We start from the raw sequence: 21,329 nt of genomic DNA, 5'->3' as shown, positions 1-21,329 counted from the left end.
TAATAATAATAATAATAATAATAATAATAATAATAATAATAATAATAATATATTATTATTATTTATACCCCGCCCATCTGGCTGAGTTTCCCCAGCCACGCTGGGCGGCTCCCAATCAGTGTTAAAAACAATACAGCGTTACATATTAAAAACTTCCCTGAACAGGGCTGCCTTAAGATGTCTTCTGAATGTCAGGTAATTATTGATCTCTTTGACATCTGATGGGAGGGCGTTCCACAGGGCAGGCGCCACTACTGAGAAGGCCCTCTGTCTGGTTCCCTCACTTCTCGCAATGAGGGAACCGCCAGAAGGCCCTCGGCGCTGGATCTCAGTGTCCGGGCTTAACACATAGGAACATAACAAGCTGCCTTATACAGAGCCAGATCATATACAGAGCCAGATCACTGGGTCATTGAGCACAGTAAATATACAAAGATGAGACTGTTCCTTTTCAAGTGCCTCACCCAAATCCACTTTTCCTCTTCTTCTTTTTTAGGACAGTCATTATAATTGGCTGATCACTGGTTTGTGTTTGTTCCTCTTGCTACTGGCAACCGAGCTACGCCCTCCTTATAGATTTGTTTGCTGTTCTGTATATTGCTGTTTTTCTGACTCATTCACACTGCTGCCTTGTTTTTATAATGACTGTCAGAATTGCTGATTTTATGGTTGCTATCCACTTAGATGTATCCTACATTCTCTGGAAAAGACTATAGATAGGTAGAGAGAGAGAGAGAGAGAGATAGATAGATAGATAGATAGATAGATAGATGATAGATTTAAAAACCCAACCTTTTCTCTCTCTGTAGGTGGCAAACCGAAAGTTCTTTGAGATCGCATGTTGCATTTTCACCTACGGTATTCTTGTACGGACACAGTTGCTCCCAAAAGCGTGCAAATGAATGTGTTCTTCCTGCTACAAGTTTTCCATAAGTAATGATATTTTGATTGTGCTCTTACAGAATGTTGAGACAAACGCACATAAATCCTAACAAGAGGGGGTAACTTTAATTTTGACTATTTAAAATGTCTTCTTTCTTCCCACACCTTTTGCATTTCTAAAAAGAAGGCAACGATTCTGGATGAGGAAAAGAAATTGGAATCTGATTCCTGTAAGCTTCAGAGAAATCCCATGTGAAAGCCAATTGCTAGAAGCGTTTTGCAAAGCAGGGCATCCCAAGTCTCTTCCTTACCTGTGGTATGATCCCTGCCTGATTCTCCTCCTGCTTCCCCATCATCGTGTAGGACTTTCCAGCTCCAGTTTGGCCATAGGCAAAGATACAGACATTGTAGCCCTCGAAGGCGTGCAGCAACATCTCCTTCCCAATATCATTGTACACACGATTCTGAGATGCGAAGCAAGGATCATCAGGCTGCAAAGATTTAAACAGAAGGGTAAGTGGAGAGTCAGGATGGATCCCGTTAGGAATGGAACAACTGTAAAGGGTTTCCCATTAGGGCATCTGGCAGGCTAATGTGAGAAGAGAAAGCTGGACTATGAGGGGGGACTTTCATCTCATCTAGCAGATCTCATGTGATATGTTCTTAAGGGAAAGAGATAAGGGAATCCAAACATTGTGATACAGCCTTCCACAGAAAGGCAGTAGCAGCTGTTAACAGGCAAGACTGGTAAAGAAAGGTAAGGGTTGCTAGTGTGGGAAGCACTCCTTGGCCATATAAAGCTGCCCTCTGTGGAGTCAGGATGCATTAGTCCCACTAGCCCAGGAATGTCTACTCTTGACTGGCAACTAGTCTCCAAGGTTTCATCTAGCCTTGCTTCTGAGGACCTTTTCCCTAGAGATGCCAAGGATCCTACTGAGGGATCTGGTTGGCCACTCTGCAAACAGGATGGTGGACTAGATGGGCCTTCAACCTGATCCAGCAGGCTCTTCTTATGTTCTTAAACAATGGGTATTTATGAAGGACATACCCTCAGGGAACACAATGCTTAAGATCAGGGATGGGGAAGCATCTTCAGCCCAAGGGCCACATTCACTTCTGAGCAACTTTATGGGGACACATGCCAGAAGGGCATAGAAGCATAAGTGGGCAGAGCAAATCATGACCATTTACCTCTGTACAGTAGGCTAGTATCTACACACCCCTCTCTCCATCCTCCTCCATCCAGGCAAGTCAGAGTTCAACGATACAGTCCAGCCACACAAAAAATACTCAAGCAGAAAACAAAGCAGGGCTTGTAATGTGTGTGTGTTGCCTGAGGAGGAGTGTGGCTGAGGAGGGATGTTCAGCCTAGAAAAAATCCCAAGGGTCAGAGAGATACGGGCCTGGAGACCTGAAGTTCCTCGCCCCTGTTTAAGATGTTCCTCCATTACCACAACCAGTTACCAAAGGAAGTTTGCAGTTCCTATCACTCAAGTGTATCCTCGTACACATTTAACTATAGATTAGCATTAGATATGGCCACTTTGGTATCTAAGTAACAACAGTGACTACTTAAAAGGAAGGTGATGAACTTCTAAGTCTCCTGGAGCCTTGCAGTTGCAAGTGCTTTTTGTTTCAGGAGATCAAGAGGATCTGCTTCTGATCTCAGCGACAAAGTGCAACCAGTCATGAAAACTAACCAGCTCATGCAGCTGTCCAAGCAGACTTCCCCAACTGTTTTATTAAAAGCATCTTGCTAATTTGTAATGCCAAGGAAGAACCTTGTCGCAAGTAGATATCTTCTGCAAGTTAGCAAGTGGACAAACAGGGCTGGGAGAAAACTAAAGGCAGCTGGAGTCGTTTACAGTGACAGCTTTATTTGGTTGACAAATCTGGAAGTATTGGGGCAGTCTAGGGATGCAAACCTTGCTCACGTTTTGATGAACCTAAACTGAAAAATGTAAACGGGGGTAGCGAGGCCAAATTCATAAACTGTTGAAATATTTGTAGGGGAGAAAGGGAAACTCAGCTGTGAAACTGCCATGCTATTACTGCAGCTTACAGGGTGATCAATTACTGCATATTATGGGTACGCCATTGTTCACATGTCACAATAAGCCAGGTTTTGCCATGAAGAAGCTGGTAACTGATCACTCCCACACTGTTAAAATTCACTCCATGAAAGGACCAAACAAAGCAAAATGGCCTGGCTTCCTGTTATAGCTGAACAAGAGGTTGTGGTTAGTTTTCACAGTCAGAAGCCAACCTTAAACCATAGCTTGTTGTTGGTTTACAGCGGTGTCCAAACTTTTTTCAAAGAGGGCCAGATTTGATGAAGTGAAGGGCTGTGAGGGCTGATCAAAGGGCCAACCATAGTTGTTGACCTTTTTTAGGATTGAAGTTGTTGAGTTTTTTTAAACAATTTACCCCAGGAAATAAACTGCTACAGAGGCCGGATTAAACCAACAGACGGTCCGCATTAAGCCCCGAAACGGACTTCAGACATGCCTGGCTTATTGGTTCATACATAACATTGTTTATCAAACTATGGCCTATTCAACCATGGATTAGTGTTATGTGTGAACCTGGCCCATGTCTGAATTATGGGTTGTTTACTGACAACAAGCCATGGTCTGCATCCTTCGTTTGTTCTTGGCTTATGAATCTGAGTTTTAACCATGGCTGGTGCTATGTGAAATATGAGCAGCATTCCTAAAGAATGGTTTGTTGACCACTCTACCCCACATATTTACCAACTTACCAAGGCACAAGGCAAGAGCAGCTGGAAAACCAACCAAGTTTTTAAAAAGCAAGCCATAGTTTGCTTGTGTTGTTAATGTGGTAAATTCAACCATGGCTTAAATAAACCATGGCTTAGTATTGCATCTTGTTAGGGAACAATAAACCAAAACAGCAGGTTTGGATGTAATTGCAAGACAAACTTAACTGTGGGTTCCTGGTTTGTTTTTCTCTGTCACAGCAGGTGTAGAGCAAAGTGGAACAACTGATAAGTCAGAAACCCTGGATTATCACAACATACTGAATTTGCTCCAGTGTATGACTCCTCAGTACCAAACATTTGCAGTAGCAAATAAAGAGAATAAAGTGCTACAGAGCACTAGAAAAATACCTTTCCCTCTTCCCCTATTACCCCAACTAGTCCCACTGCTTCTCTAAGGGCAAAGCCTTGCCAGCTTGAACAGGCTCTAGTTCCAACTCTCAAACTGAGAACTCAGAACATCAAACTGAAATAAAATATAAAGGGCATAAGCAAAGAAGTCAGTGCCAGATGCTCCTTTTTTTAAAAAAACGGGAATCATTGTGTTTCACAATCTTACTGAAGAAAGATACAAACATACAGAAGGCTTCAGAGAGCAAGCAAATTCAAAGAGAAGAAAAAATAATACTATTTCTTTAAAAAGAGGCTTCCAAGCATGACATAATCCGAAGCCTCAGCTGACAAGCAGAACATTTTCCCGTTCAAGGAATAAGTGGAGCAGATTAACCCACAAGATGACTGCCCTGCTATGCTCTCTGTGGAAAACCAACTTACTACTCAATTAAGAGGAATAGCTTGGGGGAGAGGGTCGGGAGAGAGAACGTGGACACACGCATGCAGGAGTGCAAGGATCAGATGCTAAATTTTATCTTGATGGGGCAAGTTCATCATCACCACACTCTGATGGGAACTATCTATCATACTACAATGGTGGTGCCGAGGGACAAGAGAGGGGTGTGACCAAGACCACCTAAATGGGTTTGGAGAAAGAGGGGACATTTCAGCCAGGTGCTTTCCTGCTCCTAGATAACAGTGGGGTCTATGCAGAACAGCAGTATTGGAAGACTGGTATAAAAACAGCTTTTGCCAACCTTGTGCCTTCCAGGTGTTTTGGACTACAACTCCCATTAGCCCCCAGCCAATGATGGGCAGGGCCAGAGGCAAAAGCAGACAGTACAGTAGACTACTTTGCACACACCCCTCTCTATCTACACAAGGAAAACGCATTATCACAGTTAAAGACACAGTGTAATCAGGCAAAAACACTTCTCATGTATGGCCAAGTGTTGGGGAGAGGCCTGGGGAAAGAGAAAAGTGGCCTAGAGAGAGTACTGAGGGCCAGACAGTGATGCCTGGGGGTGGGGTTGCCACCTGTCCTGTATAATACAGCAGTGTTTCCCAACCTTTTTTGGGCAAAGGCACACTTGTTTGATGAAAAAAATATTGAGGCACACCACCATTACAGCCCCGTGACGTCAGCGCGCAGCGTCACATCGGGAGGGACACACAAAAGTGTAAGTTTCAATTTTTTCCCCTCCCCTCCTGTGTAAAGGGGAATGCACTCTGCTAAGTAAAGGCACTTGCCACAGCAGCGTCAACGTCACAGCACCCACCGGCACCCAAGAGAGAAGGGGTCTCAGCAGCCCTTTTGCCAGGAAGAGGAGCAAGAACGAGAGGAGGAGGAAGAGGAAGAGAGTCCCCCCCAAAAAAACATTCTCCTTTTGATCTTCCTTATTTGCAATTCCTCATTGCAAAACAGCGGTTGATATAAAACTGATTTTTTTGTTATTACAGTCCCCACCCCCTCACCTAGAAAAACACCACCTGTCAATTTTATTATTATTATTATTATTATTATTATTATTATTATTATTATTATTATTATTATTATTATTCCCCGTCACTCTGGGAGGCTGAAGCCCTTTAAGGCTTCCTTCTGTCCACTCTCTGTGAATTACCTGCCCGGAGCGGGTTTGGGGGGGGGGCGCTGCTGCCGGTGTCCTCCCCGTCGAGTCTCGCCTTGCCCGGCGCATGGCGGCCGCCCTTTCCCACACTCTGCCGGCTGCGCTGCCAAGCCCCGCGGCTCGGCCTGTCAGCGTTACCAGGCTCGGCGGGCGGTAATTCCCGAAGAAAGCCGGCGGTGCTTGAAGAGCTGGCAAGCCCCCATTTGCATGTCTGTTTTCCGCAGCCCTTGGAGAGGATTAAGTTCCCTCCTTCCTGCCGGGGAACCTCCAAGCTTTGGGGGTGGGGGGGGAGGAGGCAGCAAAGTGAGGCAGGAAGGAGAGCGTGGCTTGGCTCCTCGCCGCCGCCGCCCCGCCTCTCGCCGCGGGACTCGCCCGCCTCCCTCCAGGCAACATCTCGCGGCACACCAGGCAACATCTCGCGGCACACTAGTGTGCCGCGGAACAGTGGTTGGGAAACACTGTAATACAGGATTGTCCCATACAGCGGTACCTCCGGTTACGAGCTTAAGTCATTCCGGAGGTCCGTTCTTAAGCCGAAACCGTTCTTAACATGAGGCGCACTTTTGCTAATGGGGCCTGCCACTGCTGCCGCACTGCTGCCGCGCAACTTCCGCTCGCATCCCGGGGCATTCGCAACTAGGGGCATCTACTGCCGGGTTAGTGGAGCTCGTTACCCGAAGCATTCGTAAGGAGGACAGTACGTAACCCGAGGTTCCACGGTATTTAAATGTAAAATGCTATGTCCTGTATTGATACAGTTTTGCTCTGCAATAGATTGTAATAGATTGCTTTGATGTCACTTCAGCACCAGATGGGGGGGGGCGTGTTGTTCCCCAAAAGCCCCACATTAGGTTTCTGTGCCTGTGGTTCCCTATCCCTCGGGTAGCAGAACAGTAGGGCCATTTCATAGCTTCTTTGTTCAGGATGCAGAGATTAGAAAACAAAAACAAAAACACTCTTCAGTCCTTTGATTCTTCTGAATGAGAGCCAACTGGGCTCAGTGGCTACTAACCCTGCCCATACCTTCCTCTTGGACCAAAATCAATTATCCAAGTTTACATCTGTTGGGAATAGGGAGTGCTTTTTTCCATCTACTCCACCCTTATGACAAGTGAAGAGCAGCCACGGCTAAGCCCAACAATTACTGGAAGTAAGCAAGACCTCAGATTCAGTTTTCGCAAGTGATTTTTTTTTTGGGGGGGGGGTTGTTTGGAGGAGAGAATGTTTTATGATTTTAGTAGTGGGGTGGAGAAGAGAAGCTGAAGGCACAGCACTGCACTGCCCTCCTCCTAATAACCCCGCAGATTAAAACTCATCTTTCACCAAGCCAGAAATAATCCTATAGAAAGAGTTTCCTTTCTGAACAAAAAATAAAACTAAACAGTCACAGCAGGAAAATGTTTGCTGTTCAAATTCCATTCTCCAACTCCTTGGGCCAACCCCTCTCCTCTATCATCTTTGCACACACTTGTTCTTTGCCACTTGGAATTTAATCTTTCTGAAACCCATGATGGAAAAAGCAGTTAAACATACACCGAGATGATATTTGGAAACTTCAGTTGCTAAAACCACAATACAGTCAAAGGAAGAAAACAGCTGCTTCAGGGGGCGAGGGGGGTGTCCAATCACCAGCTGGACAGGCTTGGATTCCACCTTCAAAGGGGATTGTTCTACGAAACAAAATCAGAGCTCTTACCGATGTGTGAGACCAGTAGGAGTAGTCAAAGCTGAAGGATTTGGGTGCTTCCTTGGGATTCTTTGGGTTGAGAATACCTAGCAAAAAATAAACAAACACATATTTATTATCGAAGAACATCAGGAAAGGGCAGGGACAGAAGTTATGCTAAACCAGCCTTTTTTAATATAGTGCCCTCTAGATGTTGCTGGGCCACAACTCTCTGTCCAGTGGTCATGCTGGCAAGGGCTGATGGGAGTTGGAGTCTCTCAACAACATATGGAAGAGAAGGCTACACTAAATCATGGTTTCAAGTTGGCTTGTTTCAAACAACCCATAGATAATATTGACTCAGAGGATACTACTACCTGCAGTTAACCAAAAGGAGAAGGGAAAGCTTATAAAGTCCACTTCATGGTTACCTCAGAATTGAAAACATATAAGCCCGAGGCTCACTGCAGCTTGTTCATGTCACATTAAACTATGGCTTATCTAATTCCTGTAGATACACAAATGAAGAACCTGGTATTTTTGTCTTCTAACACCTCAAAACCTAGCACACATAAAAGAGTTCTATAAGAATTGCCTATAATTATATCCACTCAGCTATAACGGTAAACCACTACATGCACTTTTTATTTAAGACACTGTATTAAATATTTGAATTTGTAGCCAACTGTGCTTAGGCTCTGTGAAGTCGAGCGTGAACTATCTTACATTGGCATCAGAGCAATTCAATTCTAATAGGTTGGGAGGGGAAATTATTTTACTGGCTCTGTTCCCGTTCCTTTCATATTACTCTGACATACAGACATAAGAATGAAATAGCCCTGTTGGATCAGACCAAAAGACCTATCTAGATCAACATCCTGTTCTCACAGTGGCCAACCAGAAGTCTATCACAAGCAGGACCTGAGTGCAACACCATCCTCCCCACTTGCAATCCCCTCCAACTAGTATTCAGAGGCATAAACCCTCTGATAATGGAGGTAGCAGACAGTGATTGGGACTAGTCGCAATCCACAGCCTTATCCTTCATGAATCTGTGCAATCCCTATTCAGACAGTTACAATCATTATGTCTAAGCTGCACCAGGAGAAGGCTTTCTTGGTGGCTGTGCAAAGGCCTTGGAACTCCCTAACCATCTTTCCCACTTTCTGTCATTGCAATGACCTTATTCTCCTAGTAGATGTTTGACCTGCAGACATGTCCAGTTCTAATCCTCCGCCTGTGAGGTATTACCTTGATTTTATTTTTTTCATTTACCCTATTTCTTGCTTTCTTGCTAGCTTGCAGTTTTGTTATTTGATTCTTGCTCTTGTTGGAAGCTACCTTGAAGGCAGGGTATAAATCTATCAACATACAGGGAGAGTGCAACTCAGATGAAACCACTGGGAGATGGATGAAGGCTCCATCTTTGAAAAAAATGGTTATCTATTCTGTCAATCATCTCAAAAGTGTTCATACATGTCAGGTTATGTAAGAGTTTTCATGTAACCCCTCCGAGGTATGGCTGGTGCAACAATCTCTTTTTGCTTTCCAACCTCAGATGAAAACATGGTTGTTTCACCAGGCTGTTTACTCAGGTTGTTTAGAGCAGTGTTCCCCAACCTTGGGCCTCCAGCTGTTTTTGGACTACAATTCCCATCATCCTTGACCACTGGTCTTGCTAGCGAGGGATGATGGGAATTATAGTCCAAAAACAGCTGGAAGCCCAAGGTTGGGGAACACTGGTTTAGAGGATGTTAGCAGTTAGACTGGATGTTAATATTTTTATTTTATTTTATTTTTATTATTACATTTAAGAATCACTTCGCACAAGGCATCTCGAATGCATATATAACATATATGCAACAGTTACACATATAAAAGCAATTGAAACAATTATATAAAAAACAATTTTATGTAAATTTTAAATAAACACTGCTTAAAAACAACAAACAACATATTCAACTCAAATCCAAGACAGATACTAACTGGGATAAGCAATTTAGAAGGCTTGTTGAAAGGGAACATCTTTAACAAGTGCTGAAAAGACAACAGACAAAGCACCTGCTTGATATGCAGCAGGAGGGAGTGCCACCTGACAGGTGCCCCACCTCTAAAGGTCTAATTCCAACATTATGTGGGGTAGACCTCCTGCCTAGTTGGTGTCCTTCTACATACTGTTGATCCATCTATTATCATGCATCTCCCTGGGATCACTTGCAATGAAGTGCAGGTTAGAAATATTTCAAATAAACAAATAATTCAAGAAGGCGGGAGAAGCCTGTGGACATGGGATTCGGCTGGCACCTTTTGCGCCTCCCCTACTTGCGGGGAAACCCAGTTTCGGGGATCCGGAGCGACATGGGGTGAGCGGCCCGGTGCTTTGAATCGACTGCTCTTTTAACGGAGTGAAGCCGCATTGCTGTTGCCAGAGAGCGCTGACTTTTTCCTGTGGACAATTGGACTTTAAACAACTACCCGTGAGTAGAACGAAAAATTGGACTATGAAACATCTTAATTTGGCACCGAACTGGGAAGGTTCTAAACAGGAAGTCCGCCTTCCGCTTTTGTAAATAGATTGAAGCAAAGACATTGCAAGCTAAAGTCTTGAAAGTCTTTTGTAAAGGACTAAATCTCCATTGGCTAAAACTACTAAACCCCCCTTGGAAGCAGGAGAAGAGGGGGGAATTTTAGATTGTTTAAGCCTGCAGGAGAGAGAGTAAAGAAAGATAAATTTCCACCGTCTTGAACCTGGGAACGGGGTGCCAGGAAGACAGACGTTTTGGGAAAGTTCATTGATTGTGAATAAAACGTTTATTGACAGATAGTTAAAAAAGAGAAACATATTGATTCCAATGTTTCCTTTTGCATTTAAAAGGAACAAAATATTTGAAAAACGAAAGTAATTTTGTTGCTGGATCTGCTTTTAAAAGGACGGATACAAATAGAAATTGTTTCCCCTAGAGGGAGCTTTTGAAACTGTTGTTGGAGTCGATCTGGGGAATTCTCCAGCTGTAGAGATTAAAGATCGTGAGAACCAGACATTGACCTTGAACAAGAATGTGCCCAGAATGTGCCCAGAAGAAGCCTTAGTGATTGCTTTTTGCAAGACAAGTGCTTTATTGGAACAGCTACATGAGAAGATGGATTTGATGACTGTTGCAGTTAATTTTGGACAAACAGTGAATACCTATATAGAAGCCACTCAGGAACCGACCCAGGAATCTGCTTTGACAGGGCAAGTTGTGCAGAAGACAAAGGAGGAGGTTGTTGTTGAACCTCAAGTAATACAAGTGGAGAGAGCCATGGCCTTGCAGGAACATAAGCTGTTGTTTTTGATGACTGAATCTGGAGAAAGTCAGATTTGGAGAGAGGGAGTCTCGTTTGGTTTGGAGATGGGAAGTTGGATAGATCCCCCTATGCAGGGATGTTCTGGCTTCTGGGATCTGGTTTTAGGCCAGGGGGAGTCTGGAGTTGTGGGGGCCTTTAACTTTGGAGGGACTTTGAAACATGCCTTCAAATACCTTTTGGATTTTAGTGCTGACTATGGAGAATGGGCTGACCTGTCGAGAAGGGATAAATACATTGTTAGGTTGGAGTCTCCCCGAGATCTACTCCTCAGCGATAAAGGAAGGAAATTAAGAACAAGATCAGCAGAAGACAAAGTAAAGTGCAGGTATAAATATGACGAAGATCTGCAGAAGGGACATGGAAAAGAGTTAAGAGCCTCGGATAGAAGATGACCAGGTTGATGGACTAGATGGAATGGATAGAAAGGACTGACAGAACCCGAGACCAGGAAGAAGAGACGGTGGATGAAGATTGGAAGGAAGTTTAAAAATTCATTTAGAGAATTATTGTAAAATTAATGAGTTGAGTGTTAGAAAAAATGTTGGAATGAAACTATTTGGCTTTAGTAGAAATGCTATAAGGAGTTATGTACAAATAAGTTTTAAGTTTTAGGGCTTTTTATGGTAAGATAAGGTTAAAATAAATTAAGACAATTTAATGACAGAATATAGTGAAAGATGGAAAGGATTTGCTCTGAAATGTTTCTTCAGGCATCACAAACAGGGGGGTTTGGTATCACACCTAGTCCAAGTCCTTTTCCTAACATAGCATGCTTGGCATCCCTTCTGTTCACACTCAAGCCCCTGAACCTTTACCATAAGAACATAAGAAGCTGTCTTATACAGAGTAAAACACATTGGTCCACCTAGTTCAGAACTGTCACTGACTGGCAGTGGCTCTCCAGAGTTTTAGGCAAGGGTCATTTGCAGCCCTACAGGGAGATACTGGGAATTTAACTTGGAATCTTCTTTATGCAAGTGCTCTACCACTGAGCTACAGCCCTTATCCTTGCATTCTGCCTTCACATGGCATCTAACACCCTTGCTTGCCACTACTCTACAATATTGCACAGACTCCGTGTTCCTGAACAAAACTGTTTGCAAAGGTTTTAGAATGGGAAGGGGATCTGTGGGGGGCCCTGTTTCATGTGCAAACTGCAAATAGCAACTGTTGCTACTGCACCTCTCTCCTTGTTGATTCCACATTTAATGGATTTGCCTTATGCCGGCGCTCCTGACTTATGAATACCAACAGTCAGGCAAAAGCCAAGGATTAATATCGCTTACACCAGAGGCCACCGTCACATAGAGGAGAAGGCATAGACTCTGGATAGCAACGGGGGCATCAACACAAGCTATGAAATAAAAACAGAGAGCTGGTAACCCAAGCAATCCCACACACTGCAACAACCATTACAGGAAGATCTATATACTTTCACCCTTTGATTGGCTCTAAAAGCAGGAAATGCCCAAATGAATATTTTCAAGTCTCCCCAGTCCAACACTTTTTGTGTTTCTTATCCCATAAGCAGCTCATCAACTGCAACCGTAGAGAGATAAAGGAGGGGGCAGGAAGATGCAATCCACAATGCAAAGTTTAAAGAGGTTTTCATATAACAGTTACTGTTAGCACATATTAAGGGGTTGCTTATTTTATCCAGACTGACAGGGCTTTAACAACCAGTGCAGGGACACCTGGGCTGGGGGAGAGGACTGCCTCAATGCTAGGGCACCTGCTTTGCACATAGAAGGTCCCCACCATCTCCCGGTAGGGCTAGGAATGTCCCCTGCCTGAAACCCAGGAGAGCCAGTCAGCCAATTGGTGCAGATAATACTGAGATAGATGGAACATTGGTCTGACTCAGTATAAGGAAGTTTCCTATGTTCCGAAGCAAGCTCCTCTACCTAGGCCCACACAGATAAACAAGGCACAGGCTTTAGATGAGAAGATCTTGCAACAGAGAAGGGCTTATGCACTCTACTGGATTTTGCTCCTACTGCTGTTATGTGCTGCTTCCCATCCAGTGGCGGAATATCACCACACTCAATAATCACAACTTGACCAGGATGTGATAATCTTATTTTTTATTTCAGTGTCCGCTGATTTTTACTTATGTCACTGTGCAACTGTGGTTATGTATAGGCAGCCAATGGGAGATCAGAAGGCTCTTGATCACATCACCTGGACTACATGGGGCAATATACAGCCCAGGGGTTGCTCAGCTGCCTTTGTACACCTCATCCATGTGCTGAAGTATTGAGTTTCTCCCACTCTAAGACATTTCCAAAGCCATGGCTGGTGCCCTTGGAATTTTGGCACCCCGTGCAGTTGCAGCCACTGCCGCTTTTAGGCAAACCACTTCTATCAAGTTAACACATAGGGCCCTTCTATAAACAGCTGTGCTTGGCTTGAGGCAAGCCCATCTATTTGGCTTGCTTAGCTTTATGCTAGCATGTTTAAGATACTCACTTACTTGCCTCAGAGTAAAAAAAACCAAACCCTGGCATACATCCACAAGGGGAAAAACACAACAGCTGATGTACATACCATACCTATTCTTTCACTTGGGAGGCAACAATTTTGGGATAGGAATTTGGAAGTGCACATAAGCATTTAAAAATGCAACTCTTTTCACACCATAACCTAGCTGTAGTTACACCTCAATCCACTTTCCCCTCTGATAAGCCACTTTACTTTCCAACATTCTCAAGCAATAACAAACAAACCAGTCCTTCCTTTGGAATCCTAAATATCTTTGGAAGGTTACAAGGGCAAAGTAATCTGGCTTACAAAGACTCTGGCTTCCATCCCTTCACAAATCTTGAGTCTACCCCACTAAAAGTGTGGACCTGTCTTGCACTGGACTTGAACATGGCTATGCTTCTTAACTTATGCAGGGGATAGATTGCATTTCTTGTATTCCTTGTTTTTGAATGCAATTAGATTTTATTGCCTGTATCTATGACAGTTATGGAATCTAGACAATGGGAGACAAATATTTTGCATACCGGAGAAGCTATGCAAGAGTACTAATCTACACACACAGGACAAGCTTATGAAAGACTGAGTGGGATTCAGGCCATCTGAAGAGAGTTTCCTGCTGTAGCTAAGCTGTGGCTCTCCAGATGATCTTTGATTCCACTCACCATTAGTCCCAGCATGTACGAACAGTAGTCAGAGATGATGGGACTTTGGGCCAACAACATCTGGAGAGTTCCAGGTTGGCCACCACTGCCTTATACCTAAATGAATGAAAATCCCCATGAAGGAAAACATCAAGCCATTGGTCACACGAAAGCCCTGCCACAGGTCACACATACGAGTAAGTCAGTGGGAAATGCCAGTACAGATGAATGTTCAAAGGAGCGCCTGAGGGAAACCCAGCCACATGGGCGGGGTATAAATAATAAATTATTATTATAAAATTATTATCAGTATGCTGGAACACAAAATCCTGCAGAGATACAGTAAGATGTCGACAAAGCTATATAGTCCATTATCGAGCAAAAGTATGGTAAAAATATGACTATCACTATTATTATGGCACACAACTGGTAAATCTGTGACAGTCGTCCAAGCAAACAATGACCTAGTTCACACGACACAGGAAGTCAAGGTATGGCTTGCCAAAACCACACAAACATGCTGACTTCCAAGAGGGTGCTAAGGTGTGGCCTTGTATGTTGTCCGAACTCAGGATCATAGTTAAGGTCTTTTGTCCTTAAGCATGATCTGTAGCCAAGGTTTGTACAGTATACAATTGTCTGAGTAAGACCTATCTGCATCTAACCAGCTATGACAAAAGTCTTTACCTTGGGAAAATGTTACATCATGGACTATGAACAAACCTGCCAGGAAAGCAGTGATGGCGTACCTTTGAGGTATATGGTTATAAAAATAGGAAGGCTTCCTAAAAACAGCCGCTCGACTCATCTGCAAACCTACAGAGAACCTTGGAAGTCAATTATTCTCAGTTTGCCATTTCTATGGCAACAAGCTAGTCTGGTTTCATTGAGAAAATAGTGTTAAAAGTAGAGGCACTCATTTCCTCACGATGCACTGCCTAAGATACTACATGCAGCAATATTTAGGCTTCCAAAGTTGCCACTTTTTTATTTCCAGATTCTAAAAAGCCTCTTAAAATTAGCTTTCTTAAAAGCCTAATTAGAAAAAAGGAGTCACTAAACACGTAACACTGCAGCCCATTTAAGTCAAGGTTTGTCTATAGAATTACAAAACATCACAGAAACATTTTCAGGCAAGGACTGGATTTTTAACTGACCACTGTGCTCAAGAGAACTTGTGACAAGCAAGGTCCTGATCTAGAAAGCAAAATGACTATTTACCAACATGCTCCAGTCAAAATTGTCTTTTCTCTTTATATAATTACACCAGCTCAGTTAATTCAGTTATATTTAAAATGTCAACTTTATGAAGAGATCCAAGGGGGAGAGAGCAAATATTGGCCACGCATGAATAAGAACTAGCCATTTTGTAAAAAAGAAATGGACTGAAAGGCAGAAACCTACAGAACATGCCATTCTTATATGAAATATTAAGATGTAGGCACTTGCCAACATTTCACGTTGAGCGCTACAATTATTCAGACATATGAATGGAGAAAGGGGCACAAAATGAAATCAACAGACAACCCTTACATGACATCTGATGCAGATTTAAAAATAAAAAAGAAAGCGCCAGCAATTTAAGATAATGTTTTAATAGCTCCATTTCTCAGTAAGAAGCAAACAACAAGATAAAGCCCCTAGCCTTTCCTTTTCCTCTGTGAAAAACTGCAACCATCCCTATTTTATTCTCAGCTGCTTGAGCAGCTACCAGTGTTTCAGCCTCTAGGAAACGGCTGTAGAGCTCAGTGGTAAGGGCACTTGAAATCAAGCCATGGCCACAAAAGAAGGAAGAAAGAATAAAGAACACATTTAGAATGTGCTCCCAATTATTGGCTTTGATGTTTTGACATCATAGTGATGCAACTAACTGACGGGTGGGCAGCCCAGCCCACTTGTCAAAGTACCCGTTCACAGAATAGGGGAGGATCTGCTTCATCAACTGGATCCAGTTATTCACCCCTGGTGTAGACAATGCTGAAGGGATGCGGGTGGCACTGTGGTCTAAACCACTGAGCCTCTTGGGCTTGCTGATCAGAAGGTCGGTGGTTCAAATCTTCATGACAGGGTGAGCTCCCGGTGCTCTGTCCCAGCTCCTGCCAACTTAGCAGTTCGAAAGTATGTCAGTGCAAGTAGATAAATAGGTACTGCTGCAGCGGGAAGGTAAACGGCGTTTCCATGTGCTCTGGCACTCATCACGGTCCTCCATGCGCCAGTAGCAGTTTAATCATGCTGGCCACATGACCTGGAAAACTGTTTGTGGACAAATGCCGGCTCCCTTGGCCTGAAAGCGAGATGAGTGCCGCAACCTCATAGCCGCCTTTGACTGGACTTAACAGTCCAGGGGTCCTTTACCTTTACCTTTTTACCTAGACAGTGCTGAGTTAGATGGAACAATAATCTGACTTGCCATAAAGCAGTTCCCTCTGTTCTTATGATATAGTGCATGCACAGCAGATGTCGGGAACTGGTGACCCTCCAGATGTTGCTGAACTATGATTCCCATCATTCCTGACCATTGGCCATGCTGACAGGGGTTTGGAATACAGCAGTTCCCGGACCGGCCCGCCCCCGCCCCGCCCCCCCGGCCGCAAGGCAAAATATCAAAGACACAGGGCATTAAATTGTGATACCACAAACAGCCACAAAACAGAAGGCACCTAGAACAGAAAGCAAGCAGGGAGAACAGGTTGGAAAGCAGGCAGGCAGGCCTTCACTATGATTTCATAGGGTTCACCCTTGCAGCTGGAATAGTCCCAGTTAAAGTTTTCATAGAGCTACATCATGGAGTCCTGGTGCAGACCATTATTATACAGGCATTCCCTCTCTGGATGCACAGCACTCCATGCTAATAATTTAATTACACATCCCCTTGAAAGGGAGAGGCGCAAAAAGGCAGGGAATCACAGCACGGGCCCACGTTAACCACTCGCTTGTTTTTAGAAAGAAATTTGTTTATCTGATATTTCAAAAGGCCCAATGTGGCAATTAACAATTCTGTTTGCAAACCAACCCTCGCATGCTTTTGTGCCACGGCTATAATTAGTTTCCATCACTGTGGCACTAACAGCAACTTTGAGGATCTCGGTTCACCCCAGCCACCTGCTTATGAGAACTCAGAGGCTTTAATCAGGGATGTGCAGTGGCTTTTACACTGCCATTTTATGCAACACTGACCACTCTTGATGCCCCTTTTGAGGCATCTGCACTTGCCATTAAACAAGAAAACAAAAAATCATTGTGAGAAAGAGGATTTCATTGTTTCCATGATCAGATTTGTTGGGTGACATCCAATTAGTCATACAAAAAATAAGCCCATAGCAAAAAACAAAGACAGACACACACACACACACACACACACACACACACACACAACCAATGGGCTTGTCACTTAAAACAATTGATTCTGATAACTATACTTTGAATGTGATTAAGATTTTCTCCCTTGTTGTGTTGGCATCTACCGTATTTTTCGCTCTATAACACGCACCTGACCATAACACGCACATCGTTTTTAGAGGAGGAAAACAAGGGAAAAAATATTCTGAATGAAACAGTGGACGTATCATTTTTGTGCTTCATGCTGTGGCCACAGACATGTGATCTGATGGTGAATTTGGGGTGACCCAATGCAAAAATCCTGAGAATCCCTGTGGATCTATGCTTTGTAACCACGTTTTTGCACCATTGCAGCCCCAGGCAACAGTGGGTGCGTGATTTGGGGGGGGGGGCAGGCTGTAGCCATGGACATGCTATGTGCTCTGATGGTGAATTTGGGGTGACCCAATGCAAAAATCCTGAGAATCCCTGTGGATCCATGCTTTGTAACCACGTTTTTGCACCATTGCAGCCCCAGGCAACAGTGGGTGCGTGATTTTTTTTTGGGGGGGACAGGCTGTAGCCATGGACATGCTATGTGCTCTGATGGTGAATTTTGGCTGACCCAATGCAAAGATCCTGAGGATCCATGTGGATCCATGCTTTGTAACCACGTTTTTGCACCATTGCAGCCCCAGGCAACAATGGGTGTGTGATTTTGGGGGGGCAGGCTGTAGCCATGGACATGCTGTGTGCTCTGATGGTGAATTTGGGGTGACCCAATGCAAAGATCCTGAGGATCCATGTGGATCCATGCTTTGTAACCACATTTTAAGTGGGGAGGGAAGGAAAAACACAGAAGGCTAAGAATGCAGGAGAGGGCTATAACGTGAGGAAAGGAAGGCAAAAGTTTCCCCCCACCCACCCACACAAGCCAGCCACTGTTTAAGGATTTCATCCTTTTAAATGGAAGAAAGCATATTTGAATGCTGTGTGTCTCCAAAAACAAAAAGCAGGAAGTCAAATCAGAATTTTAAGCCGAACCTGTAATCTCTCTTCCCTTCACAAACATTGTTCCCTCCGGAGCAGGGACAGGATAGAGCGACGCTCTGCTTTCCTCTCTACTTGCCTGGAGGGGAGGGGCTTTCCCTGCTCTTTGTTCCGTTTGAGCAAACACAGCAACGAAACAGAGAGGGCGGGCAGTAAGACCCTGAGGCAGAATGCAGGAAAGCAGCAACTTCCTGTCTCACGGAGCTCCCTTCTCCCTGAAGCGCGGTTTGATTTTTGCCTTATTTTTCGGCTCCAGAGACCACACATTCGCTCCATAACACGCACAGACATTTCCCCTTCCTTTTTAGGAGAAAAAATCTGCGTGTTATAGAGCGAAAAATACGGTAATAACAGCCACTCCAAACTGGTTGCAGAACAGTGGTTTGACTTGCATGTTAAGTTAAATATAGCATTTTATTTGAAATATTTCTCTTTTTTAAGGTATTCACTTACTCTTAGAGCATGTTCTTGACATGATACAAGCTAATTCCTATTTACTTATCAATCAACATATTTTATTTATTTCCTCAATGATTCATACATTTATATCCAAGCTTTCACCCAAAGAGTTCAGGGTAGCATACATGATTCTCCTTTCCCACCACCACGACTATAATTCTCACAACACCCCTGTAAAGTAGATTAGGCTAAGAGGCAGTGACTGGGTTAAGGTTATCAGTGAGCTTCACAGCCAAGCGGAAATTTTAACCCTAGTCTCCCAGGTCCAGTACTCTAACCACTACACCACAAGAACAAGTGAAGACCAAGGGGAACTTGCTCTATGTTGCTTATTTTTAAATCCTGCCTTTCCTCGGGAGGGGACTTACTTAAGAAGTCTCTGGCTGAGCAAGATACTGGATATGATGCTATCCAGTAGAGCCCACTGCTATTAGAAAGCTGTGCAATTGCCTGAAGCCAAGCAAATGGCTGACATTTTCCTTGGAAACCAAAGGAGCAGAAGCAAGGGTGAGTGCCTTTCAATTTCATCTATAGCCAGGAAGTCTTGTTTATTTTTCAGGATGGATATTAGCAGTCCTCATGGGCAAGGGCTCATAGTGGCAGCCTTGAGAATGGAAAGCATTTCAAGCAGGATGTGTTATTTTTCTCTCTCTCAAATACATTCCAATGCTGCCATCTAAGCCTCCTTCGACTCTGTTAAAATTCCATCTTCGTCCTTCGGAAGCAAATGTGTTCCCTGAAGATAATCTGAGCGTTGCCCAAACAGACAAATCTTAAAAGAATCCAAATACTCAAGTATACAGTATGCTTCTGCTGTTTCCAAACCACACTAAGTAAACAGCATGCACACAAAGTAAGCAGTATGCAAAAGGGCAAGACATGTGCGCGCCATGCCATTTTCATCTGCTAAATTATGCAGAGCTTGGATTTAATTTTTAATCAAGCTGCCTTGCTGTTGCATAAGGAGGCATCCTTGGTTTTTGTGTAAGCTGCCGTTTCCCCCCACTCAATAAACGACACAGGATACCCAACAGAACTGGAAGACTGATTAACGTGCATAATACTAATCTGTTTTAATGTATGAAACAAAACAGTATACTTACAACTTGGGATTGCAGGAGCTTTTAAAATACATCCTTTATTGGTGTGGCCTGGAAATGAAACACTGAAAGGCCTGAGTTCAAATGCCTCTGGGAGCCAAGAGCTCATTAAGTGGGCTTCAGTCAAGTTTATTACCATGGAGTCTGCTCTCATGGTGGAAAGCCAGAACGTTGGCCTACTTCACAGGGTTGTCCTCAAGGCTGGTTTGTTTGTTTGTTTGTTTGTTTGTTTGTTTGTTTGTTTATATGTTTGTTTGTTTATATGTATGTATGTTTGTTTGTTTCATTTATATGCCACCTTTATCTTCCAAGAATCTCAAGGTGGTATACATGGTTCTCCTCCCCATTTCCTTTCATCCTCACAACAACCCTGTGAGGTATGTTAGACTAAGAGATGGTTATGGTCCAAGGTCATCCAGTGAGCTGGGTGGCAATTCGAACCCTGCTCTCCGAGGTCCCAGTCCAACTCTCTTATCATTACAACACACTGGCTATTAGTATTAGAAGTATAACTACTACTATTAAGATTTATATACCACCCTTCATCAAAAGATCTAAGGGCAGTTCACAAAATGCAAAAAAATAGTTAAAACAAAAACAAAACAATACCCCCCCCCGACACACATTTAAAAGGCTTTAGAATATTAATCAGACAAAGGTCTGGTTGAAGAGGAATGCGTTCACCTGGTACCTAAAAATATATAATGAAGGTAAGATTATCTGGGGATAGCATTCCACAAGTGGAGAGCCACTGCAAAGAAGGCCCATTCTTGTGTTGCCACCCTCTGGACCTCACATGTAGGAGGCACATGAAGAAGGGTCACAGATGACAAACACAGAGTCCGGGTTGGTTTATATGGGGGAGAGGAACTTTATAAGAGGAACTTTACTAGTAATCAGAGAGTTTAGTGTTTCCAAAGCATATACTTTTCCTAATAAAAAGGTGTGTTTGTGAATGTGTGAATATTAGCACTTCAGACTTTTAAATCCAAATGTATTTTATTTAAAAAAAAACATGCTTACTCCACTCCTCTGCCAAAAAGGCAAAAAGACTAGCTTATAGATCAGCATAAAATAAAGACAGTCCCTGCCTTGAGTTTACATTCTAAAAGACATGACACAAAAAAAGGGAAAAGAGGTGGGAGGAAGAAGGAAAGCAAGCAAATTCAGGCCCCTGTTCTTGAAGCAACAAAGTTCTCATAAGGCCCAGCCAGGATGGAAAGTGTTCCTAATATACACAATTTATATCTTTTGGTCCACTAGACTCTCTTAAGAAAAACTGCTTTGAAGTTCCAGTTTGAGCTATTGTAAAGCCCAAAAACCTTCAAAAACAAGAAAAGAACAACTAAAATCAGGGGATCCCATCAGCCATCAATTTAAGCCCAAAGGTAATGGTGATGTGATCCCATCCACCCTCCCCACAAAGACACCAGGAGACCTTAGCCCTGCAAAGGGCCAGTTAGCACAATAGCCGGACAAAAGGGATGCATTTTGCTTTGTTCTCATCCACTTTGAGAAGCAGCTGTGGCATATGGCCTTGAGATGCAGCTGTAGCATATGGCACTAGACAGAAAATGGCCTTCTCTGAGATGAGAAAGAGTATGCCTACAAAAGCAGACCCAATTTACAAAAGGGATG

General features: G+C 43.5%; 1 protein-coding gene across 9 annotated transcripts in view; it reads right to left on the bottom strand.

Moving 5' to 3' along the window:
• The window catches only part of KIF1B (kinesin family member 1B), a 134,396-nt gene that overhangs the window by 88,771 nt on the left and 24,296 nt on the right, over positions 1–21,329 (bottom strand). For all 9 annotated transcript variants that reach the window (XM_082229703.1, XM_082229695.1, XM_082229697.1 and 6 more), the window contains exons 3-4: positions 7,322–7,398; positions 1,194–1,373 (exon numbers count right to left, since the gene is read on the bottom strand). In XM_082229703.1, coding sequence (XP_082085829.1) covers positions 1,194–1,373; positions 7,322–7,398 — 257 coding nt within the window. The remainder of the gene's footprint in view (positions 1–1,193; positions 1,374–7,321; positions 7,399–21,329) is intronic.

Source organism: Podarcis vaucheri (assembly GCF_965113315.1).
Source record: "Podarcis vaucheri genome assembly, chromosome: 7".
In the NCBI taxonomy this organism is placed as follows: Eukaryota; Metazoa; Chordata; class Lepidosauria; order Squamata; family Lacertidae; genus Podarcis; species Podarcis vaucheri.
Note: the sequence above shows the minus strand (reverse complement) of the source record. Positions and strands in the feature narration are given on the sequence as shown.